Raw genomic sequence first — 21,528 nt, 5'->3', positions numbered from 1 at the left:
ATCCCCGGAACAGCAAATGTTTGTGTGTAAACAAACACAACATTGAATAAACAGGATACTTTCAAATCCACATCAGAGCGAATGACACAGCTGTATTCAAAATTTTTAAATTAATTTATTAGATTTCTTTTTCACAGAACTCATTTAAATGTTTTTTTTTCTGTTTGTGGTTAACATACAGCCATTCATATAGAGAACAAATTCGATTTCTTTTAATTTATTTTTCAGCCAACTTTTCCTGTGAAAGTTACTTTTCTTTGCGACTCCTGGAGAGGGAAACAAAAATAATCCTGTCTTCCAGGAAGAAGAATCTATGGTGGTCCGTTTGGTCTTTATTCTAACTTTACCCTCTGCTCCCGAAGGGGACGGGTTCCGTCATATATCCCTCCTCCTTCCTCTCGCGCTCTCCGCCATAGAGAGATGATTTTGAGGTGTGCTGACAGAGTAGGGGGAGGGGGTCTTTGCTCATATCCTGTTAGATGCTGCACCTTGGCTCACATTTCATCCAGAGGAGAGTGCGGAAACCCCGTCTTACTCAAAGCGCTTGAATGTGTTTTCATGAGCTCGCCCACACAACACATTTCTGAACGGTATTTAAACATTGTTTCTGTGTGTCCATCCCCCTCCTCCTCCTCTGAGGCGGACAGTCTGTGTGAAAAGGAGGGAGATGGGCAAATCTGGCAACCCGGCTGGAAAGTGGAGAGGATTAAATGGCTGCAGACCTGGAAACCAGCCCTGCTGGTTTAATTGGCTACACACAACCCCCCACCACTCACACACACACACACACACACACAACCAGGCAGCTCCTGCCTAGTGCCATTCAGCTGCCAAGGTCGCAGTGAGTATGTGTGTGTACGTCCATGTGTATGTGTGCACGCAAGTGTGTTGGTTTGTGAGTCAATTGTCTTTCAATGATTTGCTTTTAATTGTCTCAAGGACAAGAGCAAGTAAGGTGTGTGGGGTGTGTGTGTGTAATAGATTGGATGCCGTGTATAATGATCCCTCTATACTATTTAATTTGGTGTGACACACACACACACACACACACACACACACACACACACACACACACACACACACACACACACACACACACACACACACACACACACACACACACACACACACACACACACACGTCACCTGGAAATGGAAATGAGAAGCTGATAAACAGCAGACGGAGAAAACCAGGAAGAGACGAACCAGAAGCACAACTCCTGACAAGGTGCAAATCATAGCGCACATTCAGCATGCAACTCAAAAAGATTATTGTTGTTGTTATTGTGGTACAAAACAAACAGAAGAATATAAAAACCCAACAGAGGAAAAACAACAATAATCACTTTTTAAGACCTAAAGTTCTGAACATGTCCATGTCTTGCCGGGAGAATTAGGGCATAATAAATAGTGTGTATAAAATAAAACTCAATCATCAAAATGAACACAGAAAAAAACTAAAACAGGCAGTGACACCACAGTGTTGTGAACCGGATGTACCCAGGCCGTCGACCAATGGGACGGGAGTGAGCTAGGGTGGGGTGGGGTGGGGGGGTCCAAGGCCTTTGGCTCTCAGTGTCTGAATGAAGAACAATAATAAGGGGCTTCCAGTGAGCCAGGTTGGGTGGGCCGACCCTCACAATGGGCATCTGTCTGGGAAGACCCCCTGCTCCCCTGCGGACAAAGACCTGGAGTGTAGTTTGGTTTTTAGGGACTGGACTAGGACCCAGAGAGGAGCACAAAGCAGGGCTCTGTGTACGGGAGGGAGGGCAGGGTCCGGGATCCACGCATGCTCATGCACAGCGTTAGGAAAGCGCACGTGGGACGAGAGGGTCAAAGAATCATGGGAAATATTTGGACACTTAGATGCAACTCATTTTACAGTTTGTGGTTTGTGGTAGCGAAGAACACATGGATGGTGTTCGTGGGGGGGGGAGTATACCCACACATACACGTACACACACACACACACACACACAGTGAGATGGGGCGAGATAGAGTGGTGACCCCGCCATGACCCCTGACCTTCCCGTGTTTGGTTTCGTCGCCAGGCTAGTGTTGGGAGAGTGGAACCAAACCACATTCTTACAGTAGGATATGACAGTGGTTAAGAGCTTGATCAACACACACACACACACACACACACACACACACACACACACACACACACACACACACACACACACACACACACACACACACACACACACACACACACACACACACACACACACACATGCACTCACACAGCCTTTTAACGGCATTAAATATGAAGCTGCGTTTTAGGTAAAGACAAGGAAACAAAACAACAAAAACTGTACAGACTATAAAGGATAAATACACCAAGTGATTCCACGTGTAACCAAAGTGCGCTTATGAACAAACAATACAGTAATAAATACAGTAATAAAATAATACAAAACCCCCAAAAAACGATGTGTAAGTTGCAGCTTGTGTGCGCCTCCCCCCCCGTCCTTTGCCTGCTCATTCGTCCTCTCTCTGTGTCTGAGAGAGTGTATTCTCTCAGACTGTCTCTCTCTGTGTGACTGTTTCTTTCTCTTTTTATCTGCATGTAACTCTCGCTCCAGTTGAATCCAGGGTAATGGGTTGTATGACTCTATAGGGGATACAGGTTGAGGGTGTATAAGTGGCCATTTACAGGTGAACGCACACTCTTTCTCCCGCTCTCCTCTAATAGCATTTGATTCACAGCCAGGTGTTGGCGGGTTTGCCCCAGTGTGCCTGTGCCTGTGTGTGTGTGTGTGTGTGTGCGTGTGCGTGTACACGTGTGCGTGAGTCCATCTGTCTCTCCAGCTCGCCAGCACCTTTCATCTCTTAGATCATCTATCTCTCTCGCCATCTCTATCCCGTTCTATGAGACTCTCTCTCTCTCTCTCTCTCTCTCTCTCTCTCTCTCTCTCTCTCTCTCTCTCTCTCTCTCTCTCTCTCTCTCTCTCTCTCTCTCTCTCTCTCTCTCTCTCTCTCTCTCTCTCTCTCTCTCTCTCTCTCTCTCTCTCTCTAAAAATCCTTACTCAGAGAGATGCTGGGTACACATAGTTGTGACGCACTCACTCTGTCACGCACAAACATACGGACACACCCACACCCACACATTCACGTTATTCTAAGCAGAACTCATTAAACACATGACGTTAAAGTCAGATTTAGGCAGATTGTGTGGGTTAGTGGCAACAAACAACAAAAAGAAAAAAACTAAACAGTTGTTTACAGTCTTCTTCCCCCGGCCGTGCACGTCAGGATGATCCTCACGTGCACTACGGCCCCCCCAAGAACAAGCTCCCATAGTCTCGATGTCATTTCCTGCTGGGTCCGCCTGCCTCAGTTTCAGCAGCCGTCAGCCGTGCTTGCGTCATCACCCACGTCCTCCCTCATGTGACAGGTGACATGCAGGGACGAATGATGGAAAGAGGACGAGGTACACTGGCTCTCTCGTCATGCATTCATTCTTCCTCTCTTGTGCATTTGCCACTCGGTCAAATCATCCCCATTCATCCATTTGGGCGGTGATGAACTAAAAGCTCCACACTTAGTGTTTTGTATTCAGCAGAAGCCAGCCCAGTCTGTCTTAGCTGTACTTATTTATGTATTTCATTTTGTATTTATTTGTACTTCCATGTACTAGGGATTTGCATGATATCGGATGAGCAGATGGAAATAAATCTGAAGTTTCAGCTAAAAAAACCTTGGAATGTGTAATAGACTAGCATGTTTGTGTGTATGCAGAGTACATGTGCCTGTATGTGTGTGTGTGTGTGTGTGTGTTTGTTTGCCTGTGGGTGTGTGTTTTCATGTGTGTGTTTTCATGTTTGTGTTTGTCTGCCTGTTTGTGTGTGTATGCCTGCCTGCCTGCCTGCGTGTGTGTGTTTGCCTGTTTGCGCGCGGATGCCTGGTGCGTGCGTGCGTGCAGATGACCTCACAGCGTATTTATGTCATCCATGTCGTCATGGTTACAGGACGAGAAAGAGCCAGAAGGAGCCGGTTTCAGAGTGTCCTGGTGCGACTCACTGCATCACAATCCCACACAAACATTTCATTTCATAATGAAACCATGAATAAATTAGTGAATAAATAGTGGGGCAGAGTACTGAGCCGAGACTCTGAGATGGATGCCAAATGAGAGGGGAAGCCCTTTTGAAAAATAGATTTACACATGAACCAGAAGTGACTAGTGGAATTACATGCTGGTTAGTGGTGACTTAGTGTCCAACTTGTAGTTTTACTGCTTAGACGAGAGGGAAGCGGCAATAGATAAAGATAGACGGACCACGTATGAGTGTACTGAAGAGTAACATACACAAAATACACACATGTACATGAACTTACCATGCATGGAATACACAAATGTACATGTACAGTACATACACTGGACACACGTATGTACAGTGAAGAAATGAAGACAGACAGAGTGATACTGTGCCAGACAATAACTTTGTCTTGCAACGTGAATGGCAGTGGAATAACATATTTATAGATGCTGTGTCTGTTTTGAGATATTTGCGCACACACACACACACACACACACACACACACACACACACACACACACACACACACACACACACACACACACACACACACACACACACACACACACACACACACACACACACACACACACAAAAACTTCCCTTATTATGACCAGAGCGGGGGGGGGGGTATAGCTACCTCAAAGCCTGCAGTGATTGGCTCTCTGATTTGGATGTGTGATCTATGTCATTGGTTTCCCTCCAGAGGTTTTCATCATGCCCACAAAAATGTCTGCCACTTGGCGCCCAGAAACGCCCCAAGCACCCTAAAGACCCCCCCCTCCCCCACCACTAACTCGTTAATTTATAGTCGTAACAGTGACAGCTTTTAAATCCAGTGGTTGCACTCGCATAGAACCCCGCCAAAACAAACAAAAACAAAACAAAAACATTCCACTCTGGATGTGATCTGTCGATTCCCTTTATCACAACACCTTTTAGTGTCTGTTCTTTAGATTAACGTGAGCGACCAACGGCGACCATTAGCACTCTTAGCTCGTGGCGGTGGCCCAGCGGAGAGACCGCTCACAGCTCACGGCGTTAAGTCTGTTTGTCCTGGGACCAATCAGAGCGAGGCTTACAGTCGGGTGTCCCTGTCTGGACGAAGCGGGATCCCAGAACTCACATGGGGGTTTGTGCCCCGCCATCGCCTACAAACCTGTAAGCCCCACCCTCTGAGCCCTCCGAGCCCCGTCCCGCACCAAGGCACACCCCGGACGGAGCCCCCCCCGCCCTCACCCCCGCCCACCCCCCCCCTCCGAGCCGAGCCCTGCCCCCTATCCGGCGGGGGCAGCGGCGTCCGACCGGGCGTAGGGGTTGTCCAGGAGGTATCCGAAGTGCTCGTAGTGCTCCAACATGTACTTAGGCGCGTACATGTGCTCTTTGGGGTCCGTGGGCGGGTACTCCTGCAAGGAGCCGTCGAACCAGCCCCCGGTGCGGATCAGGTCCTTGATGTAGCCCAAGTCCCGCTTGTCCTCATAGTCGCCCCAGCGCGGGAAGTCGCCGTTCTGCGCCGACACCAGCTTGAGGTGGATGCCGTGCGGCGAGAAGCACCAGGAGCAGTGCCAGCCGGCGAAGTGGAAGGGGCTGCCGACCGACCACTGCACCAGGATGTGGCCCGTGTCGTTCTCGTAGCGCCGGAAGCCCGGCATGGTGTAGTACTCGCGGCGGCGCAGGCGGATGCCGTCGCCGTCGTACACCTGGCGGAGCATGCCCACCGTGCAGCCCGACACCACCTCCAGGGAGCCCAGCTGCTTCCAGAAGAACCCGTACAGGGACTGGAAGAAAGTGGGGGGGGGGGTTAGTGGATGGTTAGTGGACAGGAATGAGGTCGGGAAACTTCGGGGAGGAAGTTGGGGATCAGGGAGGAAGTTTAAGAACAGGGAGGACGTTGAGGAACACAGTCCCAACACACTAATTTCTGAACTATGTCCCATGGTGCATAGTGGTTTTCAATGTCATACTTGTTTATGCTAATTGTCTGTAAATAGGGAAAATATGTCTGCATGTTTACGCCACCAACATACCTCACACAAATAGCTTTCTTGCACATTAATAGTGCCTAAATTGAGTTTATCCGTAAAAAAAAACAAGTAAACAGGAAATATGTTCAGGAATGCAGTTCAGAAACCGTAAGGAAATGAGTTGTTATACAGAAAGATGAGATTCGATCTCTAGACTAATTAGGTTTCTTCCGTTTCCGGAACATATCTGTGGAACTGGAAGTGGATGAGAATTTTATTCCATTTTCGTTCTGTTTTTAACGCGACTGTTTTCCATCTGCTGCTTCCAATGACCGAGGCGTTGGCACCACGGATACACACCCCCAGTCACATGGGATTACATCATGCCAAAACCAACCCACACCACCCCTTGGTGTCCTCAGCACACACACGCACACACGCATGTGCACAGACCCACATGTGTACGGATACTAGCTTAACCTCACCACATGCCCATAAATACACATAAGCACACACAACCCAGACCACCGCATGTCACACACACACACACACACACACACACACACACACACACACACACACACACACACACACACACACACACACACACACACACACACACACACACACACACACACACACACACACAGCCCCATCCGGAACCCCTCTGTTTCCCGCTGACCTTGCGCATGTGTATGGCGAAGGGCTCGGTCCAGCCGTCGAACAGCTTGAGGAAGAGCAGGCCCTCGTGCGCGGGGATCTCGTCGGCGTCGTTGATGACGAACACGTCGTCGGGCCGGAGCCCGCCCACGCGCGCCATGCCGTCGCGCGTCAGGTACGTGCGCAGGTAGTCGTCGGCGATCCAGCCGTCCTGCCGCCCGCCCTCGGGGAAGTGGTCCAGGAACACGTACACGATCTTGTGCCGCACGTAGTCGTACGTCCCGTTGAGCAGCCGCTGCAGGAAGCTGGGAGGAGGGCCCGGGGAGAAACCACGAGGGATTAGCGGGTTCAGCCGATCGGAGCAATACAACACAGACATTTGGTGCAGGACGCACCGGGGAGGAAGTTGGGGGATCAGGGAGGAAGTTGGGGGATCAGGGAGTGGAAGGACAACGGTGAGGGAGCAGGAAGGAAGTTGGCCAGAAGGGAGGAAGTTTGAGAACGGGACGGAAGTTGGACATTAGGGAGGAAATGCAGTACAGGAAGGAAGTTGGAGTACAGGAAGGAAGTTGGAGTACAGGAAGGAAGTTGGCCACAAGGGATTAGCGGTTAACCAATCAGATCAAATACACTTCATGGTCACCCGGGGGAGACATTTGGTGCTCGATGCAAGTGTGGTTGCAGACACAACACATACACATAACATACATACTTGACATATATGACATGGTTAATGGGGCCCTTGGGCAGAGTTTCAAACCATGGGCTGTAGCACATGCTGCAGGGCCACATTCCAGCTCTCCAACAGATATCCTATTATGGACTGTTTCTACTGGTGCTTCCCCTTTCTTTATTGATTGCTGCTGATCAATAAAGTTAAGACCAGAAATAGGAGGAAGTCTCATCTTCTTCCATTCTAAAAGGCCACCAGAGTATGAATAGACGGTAATATCAGTTCCTAGGCCAATTTTGATGTAAAATGATATAAACTCCAAACACTATACAAACTCCATAAAGATGCTTGGATAATCCCAATCAACCAGGCAATCATTCACAACAAAGGACTGATTTGTCGCCCCTCCCCCCTCCCTTCTGCAACACTATGGCTTGCCGTGAGGTACGGGCATCTCCGAGCTGCTCGCCTCGCACAGTTCTGCAGCTCCGAGAAGACATTCTGTTTCAGGCGGGTGCCAAAGTGACCCGCCATGTTCATTTAGCGCGAGTCACAGAGGAAGGCGTCCAATATCCGTGACAGTGAGAAGTAAACAACAGAACAAGGTCACGCCGGTGATACAACGACGACTGTGATAAAGAGTCGCACCGTTGACGGAGCGTGTGTTATTCACCAACGGATAATATGCTACTGGATGCTTGGATAATATGCTACTGGATGCTTGCTGAAGACGGACGCACGTGGACAAAATGACACGGATTTACAGCCAAGACAGGCTGGCTGAAAAGAATACAAATACAATAATGTGGAGCTCGCTATTCATCAGCGTACAAAGGATGAACGGAGATAATGTGAGCTACTGAACAGCTGAAAGAAAGACGGAAAGAAAGAAAACCCTGTCCACACACACACACACACACACACACACACACACACACACACACACACACACACACACACACACACACACACACACACACACACACACACACACACACACACACACACACACACCTGAGCGGGCGTCTCTCGCCGTAGGCGGTGAAGTTGGACTCGCAGACCAGGAAGAGGTCGACAGCCTGCCGTAGCTCGTGGAAGCGCGCGTGCAGCAGGTCGAACTCGTGGTTGACGTTGATGGCATTGATGACCCGGCGCGGGGTCTCCCTGGGCGTCAGCCGCTCCTTGGTGGGCAGGTTGGAGTGGTACACCATGGTGGGCACCCCACAGTAGGGCCCGTGCCAGCCCGGCCGGCACACACACTTCACCAGCCGCTTCCCGCCGCGAGCCCGAGGCTTGACTCGCAGAGGGCCCGACGTGGAGGCCGACCCTGCCGGCTGCTGCTGCTGCTGCTGCTGCTGCTGCTGCTGCTGCTGCTGCTGCTGCTGTGGGGCCTCCAGTGGCCTCCTCTGGCCGGGGCCCGGGGGACCTCCTCCGGGGGACTTCCCGTTCCCAGGCTCCTCCTTCAGGGTGACCTCCGTGCCCTGGCGGAAGCAGAGGGCTCCGGCCTTGGTCCGCACGAAGTAGGAGGTGCGGTCGTCCTGGAGCTGGTAGGTCCGGGTGTGGAGGTCTCCCATGGTCTCCAAGGGGTCTGAGGATCCCCCCTTGGGGAAGCCCCCCTGGTGCCCCACGAGGAGCTTCACTGCTACAGGATCCGGCCTGACCGGCGGGTCCGGATTGAGGCCCAGGTCCCACCGCCTGAGGCGGTCCTCAGCCATCTCCTGGGGAACGCGAGAAGGACAGGGGTCAGAAACAGCCCAGGGAGTTTAACTGAGCTTGACAATACTGAGCTTGACAAAACCACTGAAAAACCCAGGCCCACTCAGCAAACCCGTGTGTTTCCAGATAGCTAACATTTGTTCGGAACGTTAATATAACTTCAACATTCTATACACCATTTACTTATTTAGATGAAGCTTTTATCCAAATGGAATGAATTTGAATATTTAAATTCAGAGTGAATTTATATAGATAAATGTGAATAAGGACCAGGTATTGGTTAGGGGGAATCTTTGCTCAAGGATGTCTACAAGCAGATTGCTGGGATATCAAACCCAGAACATTTCAGCTTGGATTCAATCCCTAATCACCCCCCTCCCGTTCCATGCAGGTGCTGGAGGGCCGCGGTTAACCGGCTAAGCGGTTAACCGGCTAACGTGCCTAAGGATGCTCTCTCCCGGGGCACGCACCTGCGACGTTGCGTCTCCCACTCCGACGTTCTCCTGCTCCGGTCTCCTCCAGGGCCGAGGGGGCGGCGCCGGCTCCTCCCTCAGCCTCATCTCCAGCCCCGCCCGGCCCACCGCCCCCATACCCCCACGGCGCCCCATGGCGTCCGCAGCCCCTGCCAGCTCATCCCCAACTCCTCCTCCTCCACCCCCATCTCCTCCTCCTCCACCTCCTCCTGCTGCTGCTCCTGCCCCTCGGTGGACTTTGGCGTCGGGCGGGCGTTGGTGGGGCCGGAGAGGCGGGGCTTCCTCGGGCGGGGCGGGGCTGAGCGGGGTGGCGCCCATGCCCTGCTCCCGCCAGAAGAAGCCGGTGACCATGATGAAGGACTTGATGTTGGGGTACGGCGCCGACAGCTCCCGCAGCAGCGACACGTAGTGCAGCGCCTTGTAGTAGTGCAGGAAGGAGATGACGCACAGACCCACCGTGCAGAGCAGGAACACCCGGTGCCTTCGCATTTTCATCCTGCATGGCGGGGGGGGGGGGGGGCGGTAGGCGGGAGAGAGAGGGGAGACATGTGTGGTCAGTGCGTGCTATGATGATTTGAGGTCGGCAATCAGAAATCAGCTTGTTTCCTCCAAACCGCCAGCAGCATGGCCGTACACCACACACACACACACACACACACACACACACACACACACACACACACACACACACACACACACACACACACACACACACACACACACACACACACACACACACACACACACACTTCTGCTTTCATCAGTTCTGCTGTGTTCCTCACCATGCTTGATAAAAGAACAGGACATTTCTTATTAAGCAGGTCAATGACCTCACATTGGGTTAAGGCATTCTCTAAAGGTCTGTGTATTTAATAACCCTCTCACTCAGCCCTCTGCTTTTCACTGGAGGGAGAGAAAGAGAGAGACAGAGTCGAGGCCAGGCTTTAGCATATGAAAACACACACAAATGATAGCAAGCAATCATAGCCCCAAATGGTGTATCCATATAGCCAATCACATCCATCAAATCATATATACAATATGAATAGTACCGAGACACAATTTCCCATGCAGGACATAAAGCGTGTCTTAAAAAGTAACAACAGAAAAACATGGAATATTTCAGAATAGCCAAGTAGGGTGTCATTAGAAAAATGTCTGACTGATAAAGCTTCAAATGACTAAAAAAGATATATGTTTGGCCTTAAGATGGTTGTTTGAACGATAAGAATGCTAGATAAGACAAACAAGAACAAGACCACCGGTAAAACCAGTAAAAGCTGTTTAAGTAGAATGAGAGGACATCTAGTTTTCAGGTGACGATGTGCAGTGAAAGTTCCACCAGATATCTCTTCTCTACGTCTGCTGACTGCACTGAAGGGAAGCTGAGAGAGAGAGAGAAAAGGAGAGCAAGAGAGTGAGAGAGTGAGCGATGTACTGCATAGGTATAGTCTCTCGCCATACGGAATGTAACCTTGATTTATTTACAGCACAGCTCTCAATTTATGCTCACAAAGCACCTTCACATTTGCCAGAAGTAAGCAGAAAAAAAACCTAAAGAGTGTGAGACAAAAAGGACATGGGACAGAAAAGTGAGAGAAAAGTGAGAAAAGAAGTGAGAGAAAAAAATTTAAGTTGCTGATTAGTCATCTCAAAAGATGAAAAAAGGAGAATGTGCACACACACACACACACACACACACACACACACACACACTAATGTGCAACTCAAAGGATGTGTGAGCACCGATAGTGGAACCTGTGCATCATAAGAGAGGCACAGCTTATCCACACAGAAACTGTCGCACCTTTGTTTGCTTCCCGACAGAGCAGTGTAGTTATCACAAGATAAAATGTCACAAGCGGGTATTAAAGACTAGGATGTACTGCAAACAGGATGATTTGGCACATAAGATCTCTCTGTGTTAAAACAAGGACTTTTTCATTGGCCGGAAAACTAGGAAAGACTACAATGCTGACTCCAAAGTGTAGTATTGAATCTTTAATTTATTAGATACGTTCTTAATAAGATCAGGTTGGGTCAGGCGGCCGCTTACTCTGGGAACACACTAACCACTATCCATCCTGACCAACACACACACACACACACACACACACACACACACACACACACACACACACACACACACACACACACACACACAAAGTAAAAAACATGTACTACTCACGTGTATGAAGAAAAACACATGGTTGGAGTATTCTCTAGGTAACTAGGTGGTCACTCCTTGTCCCTAGCAGGCCATTCTCTTGTAACTAGGTGACCATTGTCTGGTCCCTAGCTGGCCGGTCTCTGGTCACTAGCTGTCACTATCTCTCTTGTCAACATGGTAATTAAATGGCGACAAAACGATGTACGACTGAAAGAATAACAAGTTAGAGAAAAGAGGAGGAACAAGAGACCAGGATAACCGGTTTAGCTCCAGTCTTTGTTGCATGATTGGATGGTTGAGAAAGGATTTGCAACCAATCCAACAGGTCAGTCTGAAATGAACATGATCATGGTCACATATTTATCTTTTAGCCAGTCGATTTATACCCTCTGGCCGGTAAAAGTAAACCTCTTTCTGGTCAGCGTTGGACCATAAACTTTCAGGATGTTTTTTATTTTTTTTATTTGACCCAAAATCAAATCATATCAAACATTATACTTCTATGTTAAACGATTCAAAGGCATCTTAGTGAAATCAAGGTTTAAAGTCAATTCGGTAAGATATTTACTCATCTAAGATAACTACATCCATACCTTGGTTACCAGGGTGTCAGTCTTACTTACTTGGTGTGAAATCAGTGAATCCCGTTTTCTCAGCCCTTGTGTTGTTTCTTGTGTAGTAAATACAGAGAAATCACAGAGAGGTTGGTAACCCTTGGTAACACAATCCAGCTACATTACTTCCTGTGAGGCTGAACTATTCCACTGGCAGGACCATTTCATTGGCGAGCAGCCTCACCTGGCCGGAGTCGGTCTGATCAGACTCTGGGGCTGGGTGAGGCCACACACCTGTTGTGCATTGAGTAATCAGTGTGCACAGGTTAAGCCAGCCGTCACCGCACGCTCAGAGAGAGACCTCCTGCATGGAGCACCAGCACCAGCACCATGTATCATTAACTAAAACTTCTACAGTAAACAGGTTTTCAACATCCCCACCCTGTGTCTTTTGTGTGGAGGAGCCCAGTAAAAGGCATCTGGGTGGAGTGTGGCAGTGGTGTGTAGCATGCAGGCCATGACTTAACCAGGATTTAAACTGTTATACACACACACACAAACAAGTTTTGTGCTTGTGCTGGCCCGAGCACCAGAGAGGACTGTGGCTGCAAGGAGGGTGTGTTGAGCCGAAATGAAAGTAAATTGGGTTACAGACCATTATCATCCGTCAAAACTGCTGCTTACCATTGTCCGACAGAGAACTCTTTTTCTCACACACACAAGCCACTGCATTTTTGTGGTAACAAATGTTGCAATCTGAGCTTAACTTCCTCATAAATGGAGTGATAAATTATTCATGGCTTATCCACAGTGCTTAACATGCCACTCTCTATGCACAGGTTCATCATGTGTACATGTTGGCTGCTCAACACACCCGCTGCCTCCCTGTATGGTCCAAGGGTCTGGTAGTAAATTTGGACGAGAAATCACTATTGACTTCACCATCACAATGTCATGTAGTGTGAGGAACGCAGCACAGTTGACGATGAAGTCATTTAGCAAACATTTTCATCCAAAGCAGCTTAAAGCTATTCCTAGCCATTATCAAGTCATGATATTTTAAAATGTCCTTCAGGAGCAGGTAGGGTTTGACAACCTTACTTTGGAGCCTTGCAGCTGAGAGTTACATGAGCTACACCACAAGACTATACTGACCTATGGACAGGCTGGTAAAACGGGACAAAGCAGACGTGGGAGATCATCCCTAAAAATAAGAATATAAGAAAATGTGCCCAAATCTATGTCTCATATCCCATCATGCAACAGAAAAAAAAGAGGAAGAAGCAGCCAGTGTCCTTTCCAATGTCATCACATGCATTTCAGCACTCCCCTAATCCAAACAGTCAACACACATACCCAACCTGGGCCCTTTTGGGTCCGCTCCTCTCCAGTTTCCCATGGCTGTTATCTGTCAATGACCAGTAAGGAAACTGTCCCCTGATCCCCACCTGCCATTTTATCCCTGACTGTAGGCCCCTTTGTTAGGCGGTTCATGCCCTGCTCGGACTCGCTCTAAGATGGAGGTGAATGTGCGTGTCTGTGCAAGAGAAAGATGAGTGTGTTGTGTGTGAAAGAGAGAGAGTGAGTGTGTATGTGTTTGAGAGAGATTGAGTGAGTGAGTGTGTATGTGTGTGTGTGGGGGGGGGATTTAGGTCAGTGGGGGACACAGTTGGATTAGATTTGCTACGTCAGTCCACTTTCTTAATTGCTTCGTGGCCATTAAAAGATGAGCCCCTACATAGGATAGATGATGTGTGCACCACATCACAGCACACACACACCCATGCACGCACACACAAAACATCAGAGTAGCTGCAGAAAACAATAGTTACATTTTCTGCTGGCCTCAGCAGCAGGAGTGAATCCTATTGGCTACTGGCCTCAGCAGGAGCACATCCTATTGGCTACTGGCCTCAGCAGGAGCAAATCCTATTGGCTACTGGCCTCAGCAGGAGAGCATCCTATTGGCTACTGGCCTCAACAGGACGGCATCCTATGTGCTATTGGCTTAAAATAACTGTGTGCGATTGGACAGATGTGGAGGGATCCCCTCGCCTCTCAATCCTACTTAATCCTACCCTTCTCTCCCCGGAATACAGATGTATGCTGGACAGATCAGTTTACCAGCATACCCAGTGGACCGTAGTAACCGGTGATCTTATTTGGCCATCATACATCAGTTCAGTTTATTTTGCCATTTGTAAAAAGTACAGGTGCACAGGGGCATTTGAATTCTTGTACGGTTCACTCAGTCAATGATTTTTAAAATAAAAATAGCACATAATATTAAACACATAGTAAAACAGTCCACAGATTAAAAAGATACATACAAACATAGGAGAACACTCCAATTTGTGATATCACTAGGCACAGGGCAGGGCTGATAATAAAACAGCTTGTAATGGCTAATCATACGCACACCTGGTGGTAAAATAGGGGCCCTTCAAACATTTTTTTTATTTTGAATATCTAATTTCTAATACCAATTTTCACAGCTGTGTAGCGATCCAAAAACCAAATAAACTCTTGTTTAAGCTACACAGACCAAATCTTCACACCAGAGCTCCACTGGCCACGCTGTATTTTAACTGCATTGACTGCCGTAGAGCTAGTGGGATATACTTCTAAGCAGCAATTTTCATCCATTGGGAACTTTTCAAAATGTGACGTACCCGGTTTAATTGCGCTTTAGTAGGTCTATTGATTAGGTCAGGACACTTTGTAATTTGCTTATTATGTTGAATTTCAATATCTTTCTGACTGACAACATTCAAATGACAAACTGCTATTCAAATTAGTGATTCTTAGAATAGACAACCACAGCACCGCTATGCTGCTAGACATTTATCTTTCAGTTTTGATCTTGGGTAAAACTTGTCTAACGCTGGGGACCTATTTATAACATATCGGCTAAATCACCATAGAACTATTTTCAATTTCATATCTTTGTTTATGGTTTGCTTGACCAGTACTCGTTTACTCGAGTACATGTTTGCACCCCAAGTCTTTGTATTTTTTAAATGTTTGAACAGAATCATCTAGCTGTCCTATCACACAGCGCAGTAGAATGCCATAGTGCCCCAGTGCAGACTGGTGGCTATGACAACGAGAGGACCTTTTAAGACAAGCCGGTATTCGCATAAGCTATTAAATTTTACTTTTATTTAATGACTATTCCAATATTCACAAATCACTACCCATTAGGCCTGGTGGATATGGCTGAAAGACATATCACAATATAACTTTATCATATTGATCGATATCGATAACTATTGATCATTTTAATGACCTAAGACTAGGAATTACCATGCTGGATTTAAACACTGACCTTCCACCATTCTTCACTGATAAATACTCCAATGTCGATACAACAATGAAAACACTCAAATATTGTAAATAAGTATGGAACCGTGTTTGTGTAACAAACCCAGCTGCTAGATTCGGTGGTCCGGTCTCTTATCGATATATATTGAACATGTTTTATATTGATATTAATCAAAAGTCTATCACGATACTATTGCCCAGGCCTACTACCCATGTTGCATTTGTGCAGCTCACCTAGCATGTAGTGTTTGGTGGTTTGCTGGCCTGACTGATTTCCTTGTTTATACACAGCGAAACTTCCTTATTTGCCTAAACATGTGGTTTGCAATACAGCCTAGTCTTGAACTGCTTTCGGCGTTTCACCTTGTGCCAACTTTACTGCTCTGTCGGATAGCAAACAAAGGTGCGAGAGTTTCTGTGTCGATAAGTAAAGACTCTTGACATGCATCTCTTACATCAAACATTTATTTGACATCTCAGGGCTCTACTGCAAGCAAAAAGTAATCCATATATGAAGACCAGGTTTCCACCATCGGTGCTCACACATCCTTTGAGTTGCACATACAGACCCTGCTGATGTGCAGTGTGCCCCAGTGTGTGTGTGTGTGTGTGTGTGTGTGTGTGTGTGTGTGTGTGTGTGTGTGTGTGTGTGTGTGTGTGTGTGTTTACACACTGTACGTGGTTTCATGTCCTGAGATCAGGAAACAAACAGGGGGGTCTGTGCTAAGGAGTTGAGGAAGAGTCTGAGGGTGGTGGGTGTGATGGTGTTGGAAAGCCACCTCCACCCCTCTAACCTTATCCATAATTCAGCAGCCCGCTCTGAGAGAAGGAGAACACTCCCCACCTCACTCAGCACTTAAATCGCTCTCTCTCTCTCTCTCGCTCTCTCCTACTGCACCTAGTCTTGGAGTATCTCACTGCCTTGAAATGAAAAGGATCATTCTCCTTTAAGATTCATCCATCTCTTCATCCACCTGTCCATCTATCCCTTAATCCATCCCTTCATCCATTCACCCCACCATCTCCATAGGGTTAGGCACCACTGAACCACTCTTCTAGTGGTGAAGAGTGGTTTGTGCGGTTGTGTGGTTAGTGGTCCGACTCTGTGTCCTTATTTCCTATGTTTCTTTCTTTGACCATAGGGTCTTTTCACACATCATTTTATTTTGGTGGAACATTGTTGTTGTTGACGATTGATGTAGAGGTCTTTCTAGCACATCTGTGTAAATATTTGAGGTTCTTTACAAGGCAGCATAGTGTTCTGCCTGGTACTCCACTGCTCGCACCGGTTCTTTATTTCTATGTCCTTGAGACTCCACAGCTAACAACAACAACAACAACTCATTAGTCTACTGTTGTCCTATTCACTTCCCATCAAGAAATCCCTTGTGTGCGCTTTGGCTACAGTCACTTCGCCCCAGTCCTAAAGCCTTCCACGAGTGTAGTTCATTAGGTCCCGGGTGGAACTTATCATTTAATCCCCCTGTGTTCTTAATTTGAATGCACCTGCTTTTATATTAACGCCGGGCGGTCCCCACTTTGTAACCAAGAGAGGACCTCCTCTAGGGCACTGCTGTCCCCAGGTGTGCCATTATCTTCCAGACCAATGAAAAAACAAGCGAATGTGTAAAGCGCTACTTGTCTCTTTCGCCCGTATATTTTCAGATGACAGAGGAGGGAACACGCAATGGCAAGAGATACCTCTTTCATTTGTGCCGCAACTATTGAAGTTGCCCTGCGAATGCGCATGTGTGTGTATGTGTGTGTATGTGTATGTGTATGTGTATGTGTATGTGTATGTGTACGTGTGTGTGTGTGTGTATGTGTGTGTGTGTGTGTTTGTGTGTGTGTGTTAGAAGTGAGTGTGTTAAAAGGAAAGTAGTCTACATTGTTGGTGTTGTTGCCTCCTTTGTGGCTCTTAGAGAGTCACAAACAAAGCCACAACAAAAACATTTATTATTTTTTTGAGAACTGGTGAAATAGCATTCAGAGCATGTCTGGCCTCCTTAATGATGCAATCCCAGAGGGAAACGGAAAGCATAGCACCATAAGATAGTGTTACGATAGTCGCTATACGCTAGCCCTCACTTCCTAAACCTCCAGAGGTTCTGCACGATAGCCATTGCACCCGCTGTCCAATAACATAGTATGCTAAAGAAAGCAGCCTAAAGTGGTCGGCGAAGCAGCTCTGATCCAAGCTCTCGGTGTATCCTACAGAGGAAGTGCTCTAGGGACTTTTCGATGACGTCATTGCATACGCCCAGGACTCTGAAAGTTGTGGGCCCTACATCATCAACAGTTGATATGGCCTTTAATGACGCAGAAGACGCTCAGCTGTCCTCTCTCCACACTGCTCATGTCCTTCTGCTCTCCTCCTTCACAATGAACTGTCGCTACTTTTCTCTTCGAGGGTATCGTGAACAAGCAACGGGACGGAGTATGTAGGAGTTAATATTGGAATGCACCAACAGTGCTGAGCTCAACAATGAACAGACATACCCGGAAGAGATGGCTCGCAGACAGCTATGGTCTGCTACAAAACCTCTCGCTGTCTGAGTACACAGGTGAGTGTGTGAGGTTGCATAGAAGCGGGAAATTGTCGTGTTCCCTTTGTCAAGGAAACAACCCCATAAGAGCCAGCATAAAGGATTTGTCCAATTAGACTTGGTATAGGTCAGGATGATACCACATTAGATGTCTCAGGAATGATGGGCTGGCAATGGAGTTTTAATGAAACCATGGAAAGATCCTATTAAGGCTAGTAATGGAACCGATTAAAACAGTAACAACCACTGATGCAAAAGTGGAGGACACACCGTCTGAATTAAATCAGGAACGCACCCAGCATGCCTTATCACCGTGAAAAACATCCTGCTCACTGGCAAATCACACAACACATTCAGCACTGCTTTTGGGTGACAACGCAAAAAAACAAAGTTCCGATTACGTTACGTATACCAGCCAGCTGTTGGGCGATGTTCAGGCGGCTAATGACCGACAGAAGGACGGAACGCAAGCCGGCGTTAAAAAACTGCAAAACACCAAGCAGAACGCGTTTAGCCACCGCTAGCCCGCACTAATCACAGGTTAATGGGTGTACCCCGGCGAGGGGGAAGAAGAGACAGATGGAGAGACGACACAGGGGGAGAGGGGAACGAGCAGGCAGTCATTAGACACAGCCAGGGCTCCTGGGAGAGAGAGAGCCAGAGAGAGAGAGAGAGAGAGAGCAAGTAAGAGAGAGAGATTGAAGGAGACGAGAGTAAGAGGGGGAGAAATAAGAAAGAGAGGCTGGGCTGACGAAGTGCCCTCAACATATGTGACCTTACATTTACTTGCCGGTAAACAGAAACAAATTGGCAATTCGAAAAATAGAAGGCAGCTTACCCTTTGTGTTTCAATCTGCTCAGTGTAAAAGCATGTGCATCGATTGGAGAAGGAAAGGAAGTAAAGAAAATATGTAGGTGTGAAGCAGAAGTAAACCTTCACCATGGATAGTTTTGCATGGAAATGCAAAACTTTTCCATGGTGCGGTGTTCCATGCAAATACAAGTAGAACTCTCCCAAAAGACAATGATTCAAGTGAATTAATTTCCTTTTTTTTTCACTTCGTCTAAAACCATATCAACATATTCATCTCGATCTCTGAGTTTGTAACACTGTGCAAGCGCAAGAGGCAATTACCATACCCACGACTCACGCCGTCGCAAACTGAAGCCTCGGGGATCAACACACACGCCACATAACACCGACGCGCAGACACAAACGCATGCACACATAATACGACGTGAGAAACACACGCTAATTGGTAGACCCTTTTATTCAAAGTGTCTTACATTTTTCCCAGTGTGAAACAAGCCCCTAACCCTGGCAATGTCAGTGCCTTGCTCTACAAGTTGAGATAGACTTGGGAATCAAACCCCTGTCTGCAGTCACACACCAATGCTCAAGCCTAGAGGGCTGGAGTAAATCACGCATGGCATTATCCTGCTCCCCTGTTAACCAATGAGCGCTGACACTGCGGACAGAGCTGAAGCGCACTGCGAGGCGGAGCGTGTTTACTTTGGCGTGGGTTCTATTTATTCTGCCTCCGCCTGACGTGCTGTGGTGCTGTGGTTTCAGCTGCTGATCATTCAAATGTCCTCGATGAGCGATTTTGCGTGTGATTAAATGTGCCTCTGTGTGAAGACAAGGCCGCAATATACGGTGGTCATAAGAAGTGAAACAATATATTGCTGTCGGTAATCTTCTGTTCACACTCGCTGGAGCATTGGTAGTTGACCCCGGCGTGTATATGCCTTGCTCAATCAGTTGAGCTGAAAAGGGAATCAAACCTTTAACCCTAGCATTTTTAATGCTATGCTGTACCTGTTGAGCTGGACAGGACCTAACCTTGGTTTTGATGGGATAAGCAACCTTATGACAGATGAGACGCAGTAAACTTGAGTTCATTCACTGGGTTCTTTGGCCTAAACACTTGAAGCACAATGCCTAGTTTTTTTTGTAACGTAAGTTTATGGAGGAAGAGGCCCAGGAGGTACACTGTAGTTGTACACAACGGAAGTTGTGATAATTTACAATGTGGCTTTAGTGTTTTGACTTGCAAATTAGTTTGACAGTTCCTCAGACACAAAGCAAGAACCTTCTTTGTGTAAATTAGGAAATGTTAAGTTGCTCAAATTGAGCAATGCTCATGCCCTTATTCAGTGTTGAGCATTTCATCAAAATTAGAAACAGTGTGTGTTGGTTTTTGCCCATTTCCTACTACGGATTAGCAAAAGGTGAAAGATGAGAAGCCGCACATTCTAGCGACTCTGCTATATTCATGCTAGGCCCTGAGGAAAAGGGTACATTAGCACTTGGCTAGCATCCAGTTTTAAATTGTTTTATACATGTGACGATGAAAAAGTCACAGCAGAACCACAAAAGACTGCTCCATTGGGGAACTAGAACCACCACCGTGAGACTCCAAAACTCTCCTCAAATATTCCAAACCTGATTAAAGAAATCTTTGCTCTGTGGATAAGACGATGAGCTTAACAGCACGTCAAACATGTAACAGAGTTCAGAAGTAACCCAACACTTGCTGGCCCCGGGTTCAGTGACGTTGCCAAGCGCAAAGAGGCCTGTTGACATCAGAAGGACGGAGGTATACAGAAGCTTATCGGCACAAACACAAGATTGTGCAGGTTAGCACCAGACCCCATACTTCACTAACTCAGATGTCTGTCTGACACATACGCTCATGGCTTCCCTCAATTCACCTCATCTCACCTTGCACGCACACACACACACACAGCCCCTGCATGCCCAAAAACACCAACAGTGCGTGTGCATTCTCCCAGAAACAGAGGCCAGAAACAGTTGTCCCCGTACATCCAGGGGGGCTTGCGCATGTGTGTGTAAAGATATGTGTGTGTGTGTGTGTGTGTCCGTGTTAGAGTGTGTGTGTACACACCGTCACGCTTGTGTGCGTGACGGTGTGGATGTGACAGCATGTCTGGGCCAGATGTCTTGTCTTGTGTGTGTGTGTCTGTTCCTGTTCCTGTCTAAGTTTATGTTGAAGAGGTGTGTGTGTGTTTATGTGGCTGTTCACATCTGAGAGGTGTGTGTGTGTGCGTATGTGTGCGTATGTGAGAGAGAAAGAGACAGGGTGAATGACAGCAGTACAAAGTGTGTGTAGTCTGTGTATTAGAGAGTATGAATGACGTGATGTTCCATTTAAATGCACCACACACACACACACACACACACACACACACACACACACACACACACACACACACACACACACATACACACACAGCGCCTCGGCACAGTCCCCACCTCAACAATACTTTGATATTCTTTTCCAGTTGTGCCAAGGGGCGGAGCTAACCGCGGCTCTTATGAAGCTCCTGGCTACGTGATATCAGGGAAGGAATGATGTAGGGGAGAAAGGCACTCATTGA

General features: G+C 47.5%; 1 protein-coding gene across 1 annotated transcript; it reads right to left on the bottom strand.

The window, feature by feature from the left end:
- Positions 1–5,323: 5,323 nt before the first annotated feature.
- mgat3b (beta-1,4-mannosyl-glycoprotein 4-beta-N-acetylglucosaminyltransferase b) lies at positions 5,324–10,027 on the bottom strand (the record flags this gene model as incomplete). The annotated part of the gene is made up of 4 exons (XM_084465716.1): positions 5,324–5,824; positions 6,693–6,975; positions 8,358–9,061; positions 9,530–10,027. 4 exons carry the CDS (start codon positions 10,025–10,027, stop codon positions 5,324–5,326), a joined length of 1,986 nt encoding a protein of 661 aa, XP_084321842.1.
- Positions 10,028–21,528: the final 11,501 nt, after the last annotated feature.

The sequence above is a fragment of the Micromesistius poutassou genome (genome assembly GCF_964030765.1).
Source record: "Micromesistius poutassou genome assembly, chromosome: 3".
Taxonomy (NCBI): Eukaryota; Metazoa; Chordata; class Actinopteri; order Gadiformes; family Gadidae; genus Micromesistius; species Micromesistius poutassou.
Note: the sequence above shows the minus strand (reverse complement) of the source record. Positions and strands in the feature narration are given on the sequence as shown.